The sequence below is a fragment of the Neltuma alba genome, unplaced genomic scaffold (assembly GCF_004799145.2).
Source record: "Neltuma alba isolate B1F8T4 unplaced genomic scaffold, ASM479914v2 tig00013204_pilon, whole genome shotgun sequence".
NCBI lineage: Eukaryota > Viridiplantae > Streptophyta > Magnoliopsida > Fabales > Fabaceae > Neltuma > Neltuma alba.
In genome coordinates, this window is record NW_021637509.1 from 173406 (window position 1) to 191333 (window position 17928).

The 17928-nt window shown below is 36.1% G+C and overlaps 3 protein-coding genes across 3 annotated transcripts; 1 reads left to right on the forward strand and 2 right to left on the reverse strand.

Moving 5' to 3' along the window:
* On the reverse strand, window positions 1-2859 carry LOC114735358 (protein NETWORKED 4A-like). Its single transcript, XM_028923049.1, has 2 exons — window positions 2760-2859; window positions 1-1904 (listed from the first exon to the last, which is right to left on the reverse strand). Exon 2 carries the CDS (start codon window positions 1902-1904, stop codon window positions 342-344), a length of 1563 nt encoding a protein of 520 aa, XP_028778882.1. The 5' UTR covers window positions 2760-2859; the 3' UTR covers window positions 1-341.
* A 3694-nt stretch (window positions 2860-6553) lies between these two features.
* Window positions 6554-9381, forward strand: LOC114735349 (methylesterase 17). The gene is made up of 4 exons (XM_028923038.1): window positions 6554-6836; window positions 6929-7069; window positions 8479-8613; window positions 8905-9381. The coding sequence occupies exons 1-4, from the start codon at window positions 6564-6566 to the stop codon at window positions 9199-9201; spliced, it is 846 nt and encodes a 281-aa protein (XP_028778871.1). The 5' UTR covers window positions 6554-6563; the 3' UTR covers window positions 9202-9381.
* A 1359-nt stretch (window positions 9382-10740) lies between these two features.
* On the reverse strand, window positions 10741-15497 carry LOC114735346 (thioredoxin H4-1-like). Its single transcript, XM_028923037.1, has 4 exons — window positions 15408-15497; window positions 12201-12329; window positions 11680-11802; window positions 10741-10890 (listed from the first exon to the last, which is right to left on the reverse strand). Exons 1-4 carry the CDS (start codon window positions 15495-15497, stop codon window positions 10741-10743), a joined length of 492 nt encoding a protein of 163 aa, XP_028778870.1.
* Between the last annotated feature and the right edge of the window lie 2431 nt (window positions 15498-17928).

Sequence of the window (17928 nt, forward strand, 5' to 3'; positions counted from 1 at the left end):
TACGTTAACCATAAGATTCCCACTCCCACAGCCACAAGTGAAGTTGACTTGACTAGTAAGCAGAGTTCAAATGGATGGCACATAATGGCTCAGTTCAAATATCTAAAGAGAAATAGATTATCAAGCATTAATTATAATCCCCGCTACCCAAAAATAAAACAAGTGTTGTGTTGCACAACGTCAATTATCAATCTAACTGTTTGATGCTTGGTGATAAGCTAGTCAACATCATATAATGTTGATATGCTCACAGATGCAAGAAAAATGAATGCAAATATTGATGATAAGCAAAGCTTTAGCATCTGCGAGATAGGAGTGATGATACTCAAACTGAATGTAACTTAGGAAGTTGCAACAGCATGACGCCTTTGCTCAGTAAATGCTCGACGGAGTTCCTGGTATCCACTCTTAAAGTGATCAAGTGCATAGCAGAGTTGCCGTATGGCCTCCCTCTTCTCCTCAGCTCTCTCCGACATTACGGCTTTCTGTCTAGCCACCATTATCTCTAGCTCTTTCAGTTTCAATTTCAACTCATTTACTTGATTAAGTCTAGCTTCAGATATTGATTTGAGCTCTTCATGGTGGGCATGAAACAGGCAAAGGTCTTTCTCCATATTCTCAATCAGATTGTCTCGGGTTCTTGCGTCTGCTATGAGTTTATGAATCTTTGCACTGGCTCCGTCATTTTCAGCCACCACCATGTCATACTTATGCTTATGGCCGTCGATTTCCTTGTTCAAGGCGTCAATATCATGCCTTCTTTCACCAAGTTCTTCCTTCAAAAAACTGATTTCACCTCGTAGAACCATTTCTTGGGCTGCATTTTGCTCTTCTAGTTTCAACTTTTCAGCCTCACACTGCCTAAATTTATTTTCTAACAAGTGGCTTCTTAACTCCCATTCCTTGAGTGCAGAGTCCAGCTGTGTTCTTGCTTCTGACAAACTTAAAACGTCAGACTTCAAAAGCTCTTTCTCCAAAGAATACCTGGTCTGGGCATCAAGCATTTCAGCCTTCAAATTTAGCACCTCATGCTCACGTTTGCTCTCATTACCTTTGTACCATGTAATTTCTTCTTCCAGCTCTCGAATCTGCTTTCTCCCTGAATCAAGCTCCGCTTCTAATGTGGCGACATTTTCTTGTGCCCGTTCAAGCTGACATTGCAATTCATGACCACTATCACATTTATTTTTTAATTCTGCAATCTCATATTTCGATACTCTAAGATGTTCTCTAGCTACCGCTAATTCTTCCGTCAGCTCTGCAATTTTGCAGCAACAATCTTGAACGCGAGTTTCCATATCAGATGTTTGATTTTGCAACTTCAGGACCTTTTCTTTTTCACATTCAAGATCGCCCTCCCTCATTTTTAATTCCTTTAGCACATGATGGAGCTGATCCTCACAATTCACAATCTGACTCTTTGAATTGATAACCTCCTCCTCTGAGAGCCGAAGTTTTAATCTTGCATCTCTCAGCTCTTCCTCAGTTTTAATGAGTTTGCTGAGCAATTCCTCATAACTTGTATAATCACTTTCCCACAATGTATTATCCGTATGATCCTCCCCAGCCATCTGCTTTTGAGACTCTGGACCAAGAAATCCTTCATTCAGCTTGATCTCCCGGTGGTGGAGTCCATTGCCATCAGTATTCATTGGCAAGCCATGGTAACGATTTATGGATGAATTAGAATTTTCAGATTCTGATTCTGAGGACGAGGAGAAAGGTGATCCAGAGGTCTGCTTTGAAGAAACCCCAGAGCTATGACCAGCCGAGCCAGGAAACAGGTCCATATCGACAGTGGGAAGATCAGACTTGCTCAGCCCCTTCGTCTGGTATGGAGTGTAATATGGAGTCATTAACGCAGTTCCTTCGTTGCCTGACGCAGAATTGTTGAAGCCCTCCATCTAAAATTCAGAGATTAACAGCTTAGACAAGAAAATTGCCCTAAAGGAATGTAAACTGCCTTCAAAGTGTAATTTTGGCCATTACAATCATCGGGAGATGAGATTCGAAAGAGTCAAAAAGGTAAGATATTGTCATGCTCTAGAGAACTATAAAGGCAGTATAATTTTGCTTTAACTCTGATTTAGTTATAATTTTACATCCGGACAATCACAAGAATCAGTAAGGACCAAGTCATTAGAGTTAACAAGAACGAATGGAATGAAATGATAATGCAACGCCACAAAAATCACCGGTTGACTAATTATCTCATTCACCCTCGCCCCTAAAAAGTTAAAAACAAAATGAAAAGCGAAGGAGCTAAGTAAAATAATATCATAATTATCACTAAACTGAAACCAAGTATCCAGTTGTCGCTCGAATTTCAAATCGCAGATATTAACATTGGACCAAAAAGCAAATATTCTTTTGCAGTTCGTGAGCGGAAATTAGTCCCTTCAAAGCACTGAATCAAATCCAAGATTCTAAGTTATATTATTTCTTCTATTAATATATGCCTCTCCACCGATCTTCGCCTCTTTCTCTGTTTAGTTCTAATTTTAAGCCTTGCCCGGCCAAACTGGTCGCAGGGGCGCATCATCTTCAACAGAATGAAGACGTAAAGCAGATCCAGTAAATTACAGAACGGCACGCAACCGACTAATCGTATAAGAGGAAAAACCGTCGGAATTAGGGTGAACCGCTTATACAAAATCTCACAGTGACCAACAACGAAAGCGAAAGTGAAGAATTTAATTTAAACGAGGTAAAACTAAGATTATAATGGAGATAATTGTGAATTGAGGGAGTTCACTGACCTGTGATAAGTTGAAGAAAAAAGAGATAGAGACTTTTTTCTGATTTCTATGGATCACCAAAAAAGCTGAAACGGGAAAGTGAACAAGAGCAGAGCATGTGGGTTTGCCTTGAAACAAAGCCAACGGGAAAGGTATGGGTTGAGGACAACTGTGTAAGAAATCCTCAATTTGGGCTGTCATGTAAGCTCCTTTTTTCCCAATATACCCTCGTCACTTTCTCTTCCCGCTCTAGGATTTTCCTCTCTTCTTTTTTAAAAAAAGCAAGATCTTCCCACTCTATTTGAATAAACATTTGATACTTGATTAATATCATTATAATAAAAATGAAATATTTAAGTTAATTAATTGGTTTAGTAATTTATTAATGATGATTAATCACTTGAATGTACATTTTCAATGGCCCCGTTTGACAAAGCGATAGAAATTCTTTATAAACACATTTTATGTAAATCGAAATAAAATTTCTCTCATATATTTACCTCGTATTCCGTAAATTTTTATTAAAAAATTATTTATAAATTGTTCAAAATAAACCCTTAGAAAGGAACAAAGAATCTGGACGCGTAGAAATCTTGACAATGATTAGAGGACTGCATAGGGGTGTTTCGGGAACGCAACATATAACGCCTTGGGCCCAGATGTTCCATGCCCGCGAAATGAATGAATTTTGAAAAGCGGAGCTTAAATTTTAGAAACCTTCACAACGCCTAAACATTTAAAATTTAAAAATGTCGCATCAACTTTGTCGTTGTGGGGCCCACTTGGCCTGCTGCTAAATTTTTTAATACAAGAAAAAGGACTTTTAAAATCTGATATTAATTTCTGAAATTCATTTGAATCTCAATATTTTTATCTATCATGTTTATATGTCATGGTTTTTAATTTAAATATAATAAATAAATTTATTTATTTTTATACAGATAATTTTATTATTTTTGAGTCAATTCTCGTTCCTATTTTTTTCCTGGAAAAAATGTACTTATGATATTAAAGAATAATACACTTGGTTGTTTGATTGAAACATTTATTAATATAAATGAAAATTGTATGAAATCATTAGTTTTTTTTTTAATTCTCCTCCCGGACCCTCTTTTGTCCTTTTCCCATTATTTTTTCCCACAACGATTGAAAAAAATTTTAAAAAAAAATTACGAGGAAATTATTAGCATTAAATATATAGCTACTCAATTTTATAGCTCATCATCATGGCCATTATTCCCAGAGAAGTTTGCGTGCGAGAGATACTTTCATATGGAGATTAAAAAAATGACTCTGGTATTTGAGCCGCTTTCTTTTGGGGCCATCGTTTTGAGGTAGTAGTCAATGTCAGGCGATACTTGAATTATAATTACGAGTTCATTGCTTTCTAAGAACGGCAAAGGGTAATAAACCCTCTAGATATGCCAGAAGGCAGAAAGAAAGAAAGGGGGGGGGGGGGTGCGTTTTCGTCCCTGCGGATGCTGCATACTCTTGAAATTTTGTTGTTGTAAACCATGAATCTTAATGGAATTTCGGATTTGGACTATGTTGTTGAGTATCATTGTGCAAACCTCGTTAGGTTATGGATTGATTATGGATATTTGAATCAATATGTTTAAACACGGTTATTGTCAGTTTATACACTATTGTGGACGGTAAACTTTATGTTTTCACTCTCTGAAAGTGTTTGGTTGAATATATTTTTTGAATTGAAGAGATAGACACAGTGGTATGAGATTACAAGGAGATAGAGTGCTTGTTTGGATCAGCGATTGGAAAAGCAGTTTATAGAAAAAGTAGCTTATAGAAAAGTAAAGTTGGTAAAAGTTAAATTGGATAAGCTGAATTGTGTTTGGATTGGAGTTCAGAAAAGCTAGTTTACACAAGTGAAATTGGTAAAAGCTTGTTTAGATTATAATTGAGTAAAAGTAAGTTTGGCTGAAAAATTACCAAAATAGATATGAGTTTTAATAAATAATAAAACATGATGAAAAATTGATTTCAGACAATACAATAAAATTTAAATAAATTAATATGAAGAAATAAAATTCTGGGTGAAAAAGAAACGAAAATTATGCTTGTGAGAGGCACAGGCAAATGGAAAAGGAAAAAAGGACCTAACATTGCAGAACAACTCTTCTGAATTTTTTTTTTTGGCCAAAAGCTCTTCTAATTTAAGTCATAAGCTCTTTTTTGCAGCTTATGGCAATTGGACGTTCAGATAGGTGTTTTTAACATAAGCTCAATTAGTTTTAAACTCTACCAAACAGGTCTCATTTGCAACCTAACTTATTTTAAAATTTAAACTCATTTTAAGCTACTTTTGGTCAGCGACCCAGAATACATAACCTCCCATGTATAGAAAAGTATTCATGTTACTAAGCTATAAGATTTTTGACGCTAATTATGTTGATTCTTTTATACCATGAGAGGCTCTTTCTAACCACGACAAGGCCTCATGAACGCTGCATTTATGGGTTGATTCTTACTCAATCATGATAGACTTTCAAAGCAGTGTTTTGTCCTCTTTCCTGCCTTAATAATTGTGAATTGACCCTTAATAATTGTGAATTGACTTTGAAATCCTATAAGGCCTGTTTGAGATACCAGTGAAAATCATTCACAAAGACATTTTATGTAAACTAAGACAAAACACATCTCACATACTTGTTTCATATTTTATAAATCATGATTAAAAAACTACTTATAAGCTATTCTAAATAAACTCGTACTCTTGTTGGCATGGCTTAACTGGTGTCTAGTGTGATGTTTAAAAGTTTTTTTTTTCTTTCAAACGTGTTACATTTTTTGTCTTGGTTAGTTGCGTCTCTTAGAGAGAAGATGGCGGACACATGTAGGATAGACCGTGCAAAGTCCTGTGTTGGGACGTCCTCCTCTTCATTCTATTTTCATTATAACTAATTATTTACCTTTTTTCCTATGCATATTTTTACCTGAGAATAGTATACTCCAATATAAATTTTATTTTTAAAAAGATGTGTCTTCTCATACATGATAAAAAAAATTTGAGAAATCGAAGTGTTACTCAAGAAAACATGCCTAATGAAGTATAAAATTTATAATAAACATTTATTGAAGCAAAACGGGTATAAAATGCAACCCATGCAGGACACGGTACCCACTTAATATCTCGCTAGAAAGGGACGATATTGCGATAATTCCAGTTTGAGTAGTAAATAGTAACAAGGAGACGCCGTGAATTCAGTGCATTGGGACTCCATTTGTTGTCCCTTTCAGGTTCAAGCGAATCACAGTTCCTGTACACTGTACACTTAATCTTATTTATGAATTATTACAATCATTCAATATTTGCAGTTGGTCTAATTTATTACATTCCAGACGCTTCCTGCCATAAAAACCATCCAAAAATAGTTTAGTGACCATGACCACAGATTTAACAGCAATCAAACACGCAGACGACCTTCGCTTCAGTGAAAGCAAACCTTCATCTTATAAAGCTTTGTTTTATATAATATATATTGATACTCATATACTGATATTGACCATAAAATTACGGTTTTGATGAACCTCACCCAAATTTCTCAACAATTATCAAGTTTTAACTCACATTCCCGAAGTTCTCATGATGCAAAATGACCCCATCAATCCAACGAAGGCATACGTTGACTGAAACGCCTCAATAGTCCCCTTAAATGATCAAAAAGCATGCGTTTCGACCCTACGAGACTATTCACAAGATCCCAATCCCATATATGCCTCGCATGTATCCTCACCAACAGGGCCCAAAGCAAAATAACTGAGTGAGAGGTAAGCACATACAATGCTGCGAGCGCAGAGAAGGCCATGCCTGCGACTGTGAGAGAGGAAGGGGTCGACATGGCAGAATCAAGAACGGTTCCCTTGAGGCAGCACTTTGTTCTGGTACATGGCATAGGAGGAGGAAGTTGGTGCTGGTACAAAATTCGGTGCCTTATGGAGAATTCTGGCTACAAGGTCTCATGCATAGACCTCAAAAGCGCTGGAATTGATCGATCTGATGCCGATTCTATTATTTCCTTCGACGATTACAATCAACCTCTCATGGATTTCATGTCTGCTTTGCCTGAGAACGAACAGGTTGTGCTCACCACTTGCTCCTGTCTCTTCTTCCCCATCTGTCAGTCTCTTTCTTCACAGATTCCAATTAAACTGCTGATGATATCAAATAGGTGATATTGGTAGCACATAGCGCAGGAGGGTTGAGTATTACTCAGGCCTGTCACAAGTTTTCAAAGAAGATCCGATTAGCAGTGTATTTAGCCGCAACTATGCTCAAGCTGGGATACCAGACAGAAGAGGATATGAAAGATGTAACTCCTTTTCATTCAACTCCTTATACTTTTATCGTTTTAAACATTTAATGTCTCATTCTTCTTAATTAGTTCACCTTAACAACAATAATTATATGCCCACCTGAGGATGTGAATATCAAGATGTGAGTAGAAAAGTCCTCAGGTGTGATCTTAAAATTGCAGGGAAACAGTTGAGTCAGAAAGGCTCCAACAAAATAGAATTAGAATTTAAGAAATTTGTAAGTAGGCAGGTTTTATAGTCTTAATGACTTCAGATTTGGGAGTCAGATAAGAAAAATTGGGACGAGCCAGTGATTCATATGCTGGGATTTCGTTGTTGCCTGACATATGAATCTTGAAGGTTTCCAGCAAGGATGATATTGATGGTAGTATGTTGAAGTAATTGGCTTCCAACTGTCTTGAAAATTATTGAATTCTTGGGCAAGTCTGAGGCTCAACAGTACTATTATGCAAAGCACTCACTTACTCTGTCATATTTTTTTCTTTTCAAACGAATAATACCCCCATAAACAAACAATGTAGCCACTGTTTTAAAATGGGGGGCTTCTGTCTTTTCTCCCTCCTTTCCCCCTTCTTTCCTCCCTTTCTTCTTGCCCTTATCTAGGAGACGGTTTAACGTTCTGTGCCATTGTTAGACTTCACAAGGTAGACCACTTACGATGCCTGCTTAGCCTGCCCTCCATTTTTTCGTTTTCAATGTTTTCTCCTCTGCCATCAAACTGCTATTGTTAATTTTATCAGAGTCAATAACAATGGCTTTAAAAGTCATCTTCTTTATTTCATCTCATGCATTGTGACCCAGCGTGCTTATCTCCTTCGTGCGGTTGATTCTGAAAAATGATGACGAGGAGTCTACTCTAACCTAAACAGAGAAAATCCTTTGCAAAATTCCCCCACCCATGATGCCCTAACTCATTCACAATCATTACCTTCTCGAATCTAATGAAGTTTTTCATTTCGAACTGTGCTTATCTATATCAAGTAATTTCTTGCCATCTAAAACCCATAACACAAATTGTGATAATAATCATCACAACTTTATAAGCATTTTTATAGCCACGTTATCCTGTTTCCAACAAACAAGAAATTGCTAAATGTCGTGTTTTCTTCCTTTTCTTAACCTGAACAGGAATTATATCCGACAACCCTGTCCCACAGGTCTACTTTTTTTTTTTTTGATATACTGGAAAGCAAAACACCCACAGGTCTACTTTATCATCCACTGATAATAGCAATTTCTATTGTGTCTGAGTCTAACGTAGCGCCAAGAATTGAACAGAAGCAAATAATTGCAAGTGAACCCCTAATTGCTTGAATTTCTTGACATCAGAAAGCGAACTTTCTGTGGCCCTTAAACTCTGGATATAATGATATACTTAGAGATGTTTACGTTATGCATCAAGCAGGGGGTACCTGACATATCTGAGTTTGGGGATGTGTACGAGCTAGGATTTGGACTGGGAAAGGATAAGCCCCCGACAAGTGCTGTGGTGAAGAAAGAGTTTCAACGCAAAATCATATACCATTTGAGCCCCCATGAGGTAAATCACTCCAAAAATTAGGAAAAAAAAACAGACAAAGCAGCTAGGGCAAAAATGAAATCTCCATTAAACTGTTTAAAACCATTATTACTTTCTCAGGACTTTAAGCTGTAGAATACCCCACAGCCCACAATTTCTAGATCTGCTTTTTCTACGAGTAGGACCATAAATAGCTATAGCCAGTGCCCCCAATTTTTTAGCGAGAACATGAAAACCTAGATCATATATCTAAACAGTTAAAGACTTATCAATTCAGTAATGTCACACAAAGAAATGCCGTTTGGGTTTCAGGATTCAACCTTAGCTGCGATGCTTTTGAAGCCCGGGCCGCTTCTAGCTCTGACCAGCGCGCGATTTGACGATGAAGGGGAAGTGGAGAAGGTGAGGCGCGTGTACATAAGGACGAAGCACGATAAGGTGGTGAAGGGAGAGCAACAAGAGGCGATGATAAAGAAGTGGCCACCATGTGCAGTGTATGAACTGGACAGCGACCATAGCCCGTTTTTCTCCACGCCATTCGTCCTCTTTGGCTTGCTCGTGAAAGCTGCAGCTTTTGACGTTGGATGCAACTTCCTAAGCCAAAGCTGAGGGACCCCTCCTTCCCTTTTCCTTCGCTGATTCCATCTTCAAGCAAACCGTAAGTTCGTCTCTGCTCTCCAGTTTCTGATAGTGGCCGAGGCGAGAATGTTATGGGAACACCACTTTTTAACCGTGGCATAATTGTTTTAATAAATTTATTATTAGTATAAGGGTTAATATAATTTTCCAGATTCAGAGCGAAGCAGAAGCATGCCGAATCGAACGCACGGCATGTGCTTGTAACAGAGTTAACAACCATCAGGCGATCGAGAGGCGGTTAATATAATTTAAGGATTAATATAATTTTTGGTTTTGGCCAAAAAAAAATTTTTGGGTTATTTAAATTTGTTTTTTATTTTGTTTCTTCAAATTTTAAATAACAAGTTTTGGTCTTTCAAATTTTTTTAGAAATTTTTTATTTTATTTTTTACTCCTTCAAAAGCAGGTTTTCTCTTAGAAATTATGAGAAAAATTCCTCTCATATATTTATCTTGTATAACATAAAATCACTCAAAATAAAATAAACCCAACGTTGCAAGCACCCCCTAAAGCAAATTTATCTATTTCCTTTGCCGGTCCCTCAAATTAATTGAAATGCTAAAAAGTTATATGATAGGTAAGTGACTTGGACAAATACGCACCAGCGATCTAGGGAGTGTTTGGATGGAAATCAAATCAGAATTTCAAAAGTGTTTTTACAGTTTACGAAATAAATATGTGAAGGAGTTTATCTCGTTTTACGAAAAAATGTTTTTCAAAAATGACTTTGAGGGTTGCCAAACACCCCTCTAAACACATCAACGAGGGAAGGAAACTTGTTTTCAGATAATGGGACATGTTCATATCACTGTTATATACTTAGCCTTTTTTTTTTTTGCCAGAACTATTAGCTTAGTCTATTATTTCAGACTTCATATACTTCTACTTCCCACAGCCTCAGCTCAAAACGAGTCACAAACCATAACATCAAACCCAGGTGATCCATGCGCATTCTCAGGCTTTAACACAAGCAAGCTTTATCACTTCATACTCCTCGGGTCCTTAATATAGGATCTAATTGTTGAGTTGGTTTTAGTCTTAAATATAAGACCCATTTCTCATATTTATCAATTTTCTCTAAATTACTCCTATGAATACTCTCTCAACCATAATCAAATAAAAGAGGAAGATGGAGTATTAAGAAAGATGATTATGGTATTTTAGAAAAAACATGTCACATTTTTTATAATTAACTACCTTACCTAACTTTCTTAATCTAATCAAATTAGTTAAATGGGTCTTATATTAAGGACCGGAGAAGTAGTCGATATGAGGGAGAAAGTATCCAATGTGTGCAAAATTCATATATTATACTTTTCTCTGATAATGTTCAGTATAAATGGTACTCGTGGCCCTAATTAAAAGTGAAAATCAAATAGATGAATGACTCTTTTGGCATTGAAAAAGCAATAATTCCTCCAGTGTATTACTCGCTCTCCAATAGAACTGATTTATACATATTTGTAGCAATAATGCCGATGCAGCCAGTGGAAGATACGTTGGTGGGACTCAATGAGGAGCCTTAGATAACATAGCCATCGTGGCTGTCTTCTTATGTAGCTCTGACTTGTTGGCCCCAACAAGCTTCTCTACTTGTCGTCCATCTTTCAGAAAATAGAATGTTGGAAGTGCTTTGATATCCCATGAACTACTCAACTCCTACATTTACCCAACACACGTTTTCCAATAAGGAATTAGCTTCGACCATATTCAAACGTAAGCTGTGCAGCAGATAACAGCTTCATTTGCGGTAGTGTCTAGAGGGAAAAATTCGGTTGCAATTGATAAGGTAAACGGCATGTGACTAGGCTGTGTTTGAGTGACACCCCAAATCATGGTTTGGGGAATAAATCACCCAAACACCCACCCAAAAACCAAAACCATGGTTTTGGAAAAAGCAAAAAAAATTTGCTTTTGGAAAAAAAAGGGAGAGTGTGAGAGCCTATAGGATATGTATCTTGTTTTTTTTTTATAAACATATTTTTTTATAAACACATTTAATCTTATATTTTATAAATATATATACATATTAATTATTTATTAATTATATTATCTTATGTATTATTAATTACGTTAATAAAAAATATATTATTAACAATCTTATTCCTTTAAATTAAAATATATCATAAAATTTATTTTTTCTGTAATTATCATATTAACTTATGTCTTTTTTTTAGTAATTTGTATATATAAAAAGTGCTTCTGATAACAACTATCCAAACACTCTCACTTCTCAAAATTACTTTTTCATAAAATCTATTCTTTCCAGAATCTATTCTTCCCAGAATCTATTCTCCAGAATCACTTTTTCAAATCACGGTTTGGTTTCATCTAAACACACCCTAAATCAGGGAAAGTAATATGGTTTCCTATTCTCACTGTTTTAGTCACAGTATGCTGCATCAAAAAATCTATACTTTTTCAATATAAAAAAAAATCTATACTTACAGCAAGCCCATCAGCATCTACTGTCAGAAACAAAAGGCTCGAATACTTATCGGCCAGCTCAGCATAGGTAGGTGCAATATCTTTACAGGGATTAGACCAAGATGCTGTAAAGTTTGCCACAACCTATAGAATAGATGCCCAGGACCCAAAGAAAAAAAATCTTGTCAGAGATAGATAACGACACTGTTGTAGCTATTAAGTTATAACTAAAACAAGTGACTAACTGTTCACCAATTAAAAAAAAAAAAAACAAGTGACTAACTCAGAAAAAGCTAGCAACAACGGTATAATGCACTTCTGTGGGAACGTTGGATGCCTGAGTAGATTTTTTTTGGCTTACTTTTAAAATACTGGTATGTCTCTGAAAGTAGAAACTACATACAAAACTGCTAAATTTCTCGAGTAGCAACCAAATGAAATGAAGCTCGTGATGCATTAATCCCTGACAAGATTCCTTTGTCATTCCATATTAATATTTTGTTTCTTGGCCCACGTAGCTAATCATTGTACTATAAACTTACAATCTGTCCCTCCTGGTTGGCTCGTAGTAGATTTGTTTCCCAACTCTGAATGCTAGTTATGTGGTGTACATTCCTGGAAGTATGGTACAGTCTATCAGAACTCTGATCCTCACTATTACTTCCACAGAACTGCAATAATCATGCAACTATCAGTTGATGTGACCGGGATAATAATAAGAAATTACTTGATTTTATGAATATGAAGGAAGAACAGACCATGAAAATTTTCATGGAAATATTTATGTCTACTCGAAAAGCAGTGAAACATCTCCGCAGGACATTCAAGAATCAGGAAATGATTCATATGTTATAAAGACAACAAAATGCCTTGAAGTCACACAATCAGAAGTGAACCCAAAAGGAATAATGCCCCTTATAACTCTCATCAAATCGATAGAAATAAGAAAGGATTTTCTAGAGGTTTTCTACAAAATGTCACCTTTAAACCAGTGATCATTTTTAGTTAGTCATGTTGGACAGGCAATAGGCATAATCTTCGTTGATCCTTGTTCATGTAAATTCGATAGTTTTACGCTGGTTGTTGAGAGCCTAATATAATCCTCCTCCTTTATCCAAGCTTGGAACCAGTTACACATTGGTGGAGTTGTATTAGGTGTAACGTCCTGAGTTTTATCGAGTTTTAATAGCCTCTTTTTGGTTGATTTTGAGGATAGATTAGTGATTAAACCTTGATCTTGGTGTTTGGCTTGGGATTGAGATATGTTGAAGGAATAGGTGAACAATCCCTCTCAGGGTTTGTTCGCCGCGAAGAGCCGGGAGTTCCAGGGGGATGTCTTTTCAGGAAGGTTTGGCCGCGGTGAAATCAGAGGGACGCCGCAACGAAGTTGTTCAGGTGAGCGAGGTTTCCCTCTCGGGGAGGTCTTGCCGCGGCGAAAGTTTTTTGGGCGAGCGAGAGTTTCCTCTCAGGAAGCTTTCGCCGCGGCGAAGTCAGGTTTTCAGGTGAGTAATCCCTTTCAGGATTAGTTCGCCGCGGCGAAGGGGGTCGAATCTATATAGTCGCAGGAGGGGTCAGATGTGCGAAAATTAGAAAATCTAAAGGAAAAGAGAGAGGCTCTGCTAGGGTTTTGAATTTTTAGCTTGGAGGGGGCATTTCTAAGGATCCATTACCTCAAGTAAGTGATTTTAACCTCTAATCTACTTTCTTTCTTGGAATTTATGAGGATTTATGGTGAAACCCTAGAGTTTTCTAGGTTGTGATGGAATTGAGGTTTTTGATAGATTATTTTGAGTTTAATTGATTGCTTTGGGCTAGTCTAAGTATTTAATCGGTGTAGTTTTCTTAGATTTAAAGAACTTTGAGTTTTTGAAATTAGGGTTTATGAAAATGGGAGGTTTGTGATTGAGGATGATAATGTGGAGGTTGATTTTGAGTTTTGTGATTTGGGTTATGTTAAGGAGGGTTAAATTGGATGTTTAATCGGTTTAGAATGTTGTTAAGACTTCAATTGTTCAAATGGGATGTTTGGGTGTTGAATTCCTATAGTAGGTCCTTGAGGTTATGAGTTTTAATTGATGTTTGGAAAGGAATTAAGGTTTTAATGGATTTTTATGACCTTGGAATGTTGCCTTGATGGTTATACCCTTTTTAGTTGGGTAGAGTTGTGGTTGGAGCTAGAAATTTTGTGTCCCTAAGTGTTGTTTTGGCCACATTATTAGTTGAAAGCTAATACATGATAGTTGTGTGCTTGTGTAGACTGGTTGTGAGCCTTATTGGTGCACGGGGCCGTATTGTTGGTTTGTTATTCCTTACTCAGGCGAGAGATAACCACTTTCCAATCCTTTGTACATGCTTTTGTGGTATTGTAAGTGGTTTTATGTTTTGTACTCCGAGTAAGAACTGTGTTCAAAGTGTATGTTGTATATTGAAAAGGAAAAACCGTCTTGTGAGGTTTAAATTGATATTGATTGAATCTGGAACTTGTGAAAGATAGGCCACTGGAAGAAGTTAATTGTGAAATGATCCTTTACTCTTTGATTACGGTTTGAGCATGATGCATGAATTAGGAATTGGTGAGAGTTTCGATTGTTATTACCACGTGGTAAGGCCTCCATTAATGCATGATGGTTGGCTCTTTACGTCCTCCATAGTGAGGGATAGGCCGAGTTCGGCTCTTGAAAATCTCCCAAAGTGAGGGATATGGTTGATGGGATTGCATCATTGCACTTGCATGACTTGTTGTGGCTATCATTTATCATATTATTTGTAAACTACCCTACTTGACACCTCACGAGTACCTGTTTAGTAGTACCTTGAATTGAAAAGGTTGGTTACTGGGACGTTTATCTCACCCCGTGGTTTACATGTTTTTAGGTGAAGGTTCTAGGCGTGTGCTTTCGAGAAGAGACGCAGAGGTTTGAGCTTGGTTAGCTTTAGGCCTCTGGCCCTTGTATATGTATGGCTAGTTGTATATTGCCACATTTAGGGCCCCTTTTGAAATATTTTGATTGTCTGGTCTTATTGTAAACTGGAGGAAATGTTATCTCTTTATTTTTGGTTGCCCGGAGGCCATTTCTAGTGTTTTGTGAAACTTTGATATAAATTGTTGGAAACCAATTGTATGGGCTGATGTTGTTGTCTTTTGTTACCCGGGCCGGAGGCCCAGTGGATGTTAATGAATGATTTTAGTTGCATGCAACGGAGTTTGGATTTGAACCGAGTTTAAATGTCAATTTTTAAAATTATGCAAAAAAATTTTCTACTATGGTAATTTGTTGTAACATCTTTCCTTTTCTACCATAATAGTGACTTTACGACGAGTTTATAATGTTTTGTGGGTTAAGGGCTTTACATTAGGCATAATCACGCAGCTTAAATCTTTTTTTTTTTTGACCGGAACGCAGCTTAAATCTTGAAGACTGGCAAAAGTTGTCAGTCACAAGATGTGACCAATTTCTAAAGGGGAGGTCATGAGACAAATGAGAAGCATACTTGGAAAGTTCAGCACACATGTAACAAGAATGGCCATGCAAGAAATATATACCGAAGGGAAAAAGATGCTCTAATAAACAAATTTAGCTCCTTGATAGCTTAAAAGCAGAAGAAGCGTCCAGAGCAGAATTTACCTGAGGCCAAAAACAGCCGATTGAGCATACACAACTGGGCTTTGATAGTTTAAGTGAACAACAGCCCATTGAGCATCCACTATGGAATATTTATAATGTTATAGCAAGTCTCTGACGCAATACCTGCCAAGAAGCCCTATCAGATAGCCGCCATGTGCCCAGCCAGTGAACCTGCTTTAAATATGGCTTCACATTACTCGATGTTTTTCGCATGAATCAGTAAACATACTATTACTTTGGCAATGAAATTAAAGAAGGTTTAGAGATTCGGAGGAGAGTCTGAAAAAGAAAGATATAGCTTTTTTATTTTGAACATTGTAAGTTTACATGATATACCAAATAGTGGATATGTTTTACGGAATACATTTCTTCAATGGGGAGCGAGGCACCGCTCAAATGGAAATTCCTTGTTGTCAATGGTCACTTGTTACTGCTTTCCTTACATTATTTTGGGAGAAGGAATTTCCATAATATCAGATAGAGCCGGGAATCAGGGCTGGCCCGGCCCTCCAGGGCCGGCCCTTCAGGGCTGACGGGCTTAAAAGGGCCGGCCCTCCAGGGCTGGAATTTTAAAAATACCCCAATTTGCTAGGCCCGGCCCTTAAGCTACAGGGCCAGGGCCGGCCCGCGGACTTTTGGCCCGTTTAAGAAAAAAATACTATTTTTTATATTTATCATATTTTTTATAAAAATAAATCAATGAAATTATTAATAAAAGACATAAATATGAATAAAATTAAGTCACATATAAAATATCATCATATATAAATATTCATCAACATCTAAGAACATCTAAAACATTCATTAACAAGATAACAACATCTAAAAGTTTTATCTATAATGCAATTGTGCAATAAATAAACGCTATTATTAATCTTTTGAAATTTCATCATCACTATAATTAATTACTTTTCTTCATAAGTATACTTTTCTTTCGTAACAAAAATATCAAGTTTTTCTTCTTTATAAGAATTTTATTTTTAAATTTTGCAATCTAACTATTTTTTTACTTTAATGTGAGAAACATTGCTGTTAAAACTCATGAATTTCTAATTCAAATTATAGAATCACAAGTTATATAAGTATAAAAATATTCTATTATCAAATATATATATAGTTTAAAAATATCAACGCATATAATATAAATCAAATCATTATTAAAGTCCAAATTAACCCATTTTTTAAAAATTTAATTGGATAAATTATTATCTAAAACTAAATTTACTTTTAAAATGATAATAATAACTAAATATTTGAAATATTATTAACAATGTAAAAAATTAATAACATTAATATTATATAAAAAAATTTTAAAAATAAAAAAAAAAATATAAAAGGGCTTAAAAGGGCCGGCCCGTGGCCCTTCAGGGCCGGCCCTTTTAAGCCCTCGGCCCTCCAGGGCCAGCCCTCCAGGGCTTATGTTTCATTTTAAGAGAAAAATATCAAGCCCGGCCCTCATAATTTCAGGGCCTAAAAGGGCCGGCCCGACGGGCTCGGCCCGTTTTCCCGACTCTAATATCAGAGAAGACCAGAGAAACAATACCCATTTCAGAAATTCAGAAGAAAAGTTTATTAGCATTACCAAAACAGAGGATATATATTTAAAGGTCACTAGCTGGCACATGGGAATCGGGACATTTAATTCATCAATAACAAGCAAAGGACGTGAATATTTATCACCATAATGCAAAATGATCGATATAAATTACCGCATTACGTTGTTGAAATGATGTCCTTTCTGCAGCAAATGAAATGTGTTTCTAATTTCCTCCATATAAAAAAACACAAAGGATGGTAACGACACGATGTTATATATATTAGATTGAAACAAACAAGAATCCCCCCACAAGAAGAAGAAGAAGAAGAAGAAGAAGCGCCTCTAGCCAAATGGGAAAAGTTAAAAAGAAAATAGAAAGGAATTGCAGGGATCAATTTTATCAGAATCAAAGGCGAATCACATAATTTACCTTGGATCGTGTACATGAACAGGGTTTGTTTCGAAGCACATACGATTTCCCTTCTACTCAGAATGCCAAAATTCTAGGGCTTTAATTTGATCAAAACACGATGACCAGAAAACATCGAGAAGGTTTACCAGACGATTGAGAAAATTAATGATGATGGAAGAAAAACTTGCTTCCTTCCTTATTGGGTCGGTCACAAAATGGCAATGTTTTTCTTCCTGTGGCTTTTGCCTACCTATTAAATTTATTTAAATATTTCATTGTACTCCCCATAATTGGTAATTAGAATAAATAGATGTTTTTTTTTCCCAAAAGGAAGAGTTAGTGTAGATGATTATAAGAATAAACTAAAATTTAAATATAATTTCGAATTATTTGTATTGAGTAGTTATCTTCTAGTAACATGAGGCCTCATCATGGTTTATACACACGTTACTTTTTTATTATAAAACTAAAAATAAACACTATAGCCCTAATCTATTATGAAGAGCTATGTGACAAGATTTAGCCATTAAATGTTGAATTTCATCTAAAATACAAAATTTAAATGCATTTTATTTTTATATTTATTATTTTTTGTTAAACTAATTTATCTTATTTAGAAACTAATATGCACTCTAATACTACATCCACCTCTTAATATAATGTAAATAGTTCTTATATTAAGAATCAACCAATAG

What these genes read in the sequence shown, in the direction of transcription:
- LOC114735358 (XM_028923049.1), bottom strand. Translation starts at nt 1,904, where the DNA reads ATGGAGGGCTTCAACAATTCTGCGTCAGGCAACGAAGGAACTGCGTTA.
- LOC114735349 (XM_028923038.1), top strand. Translation starts at nt 6,564, where the DNA reads ATGCCTGCGACTGTGAGAGAGGAAGGGGTCGACATGGCAGAATCAAGA. An exon ending in CAGAAGAGGATATGAAAGAT is followed by an intron (nt 7,070 to 8,478) that starts GTAACTCCTTTT and finishes TGCATCAAGCAG; the next exon opens with GGGGTACCTGACATATCTGA. An exon ending in ACCATTTGAGCCCCCATGAG is followed by an intron (nt 8,614 to 8,904) that starts GTAAATCACTCC and finishes TTTGGGTTTCAG; the next exon opens with GATTCAACCTTAGCTGCGAT.
- LOC114735346 (XM_028923037.1), bottom strand. Translation starts at nt 15,497, where the DNA reads ATGCGAAAAACATCGAGTAATGTGAAGCCATATTTAAAGCAGGTTCAC. An exon ending in CTGATAGGGCTTCTTGGCAG is followed by an intron (nt 12,330 to 15,407) that starts GTATTGCGTCAG and finishes TGATTATTGCAG; the next exon opens with TTCTGTGGAAGTAATAGTGA. An exon ending in TAGATGCTGATGGGCTTGCT is followed by an intron (nt 10,891 to 11,679) that starts GTAAGTATAGAT and finishes GGGTAAATGTAG; the next exon opens with GAGTTGAGTAGTTCATGGGA.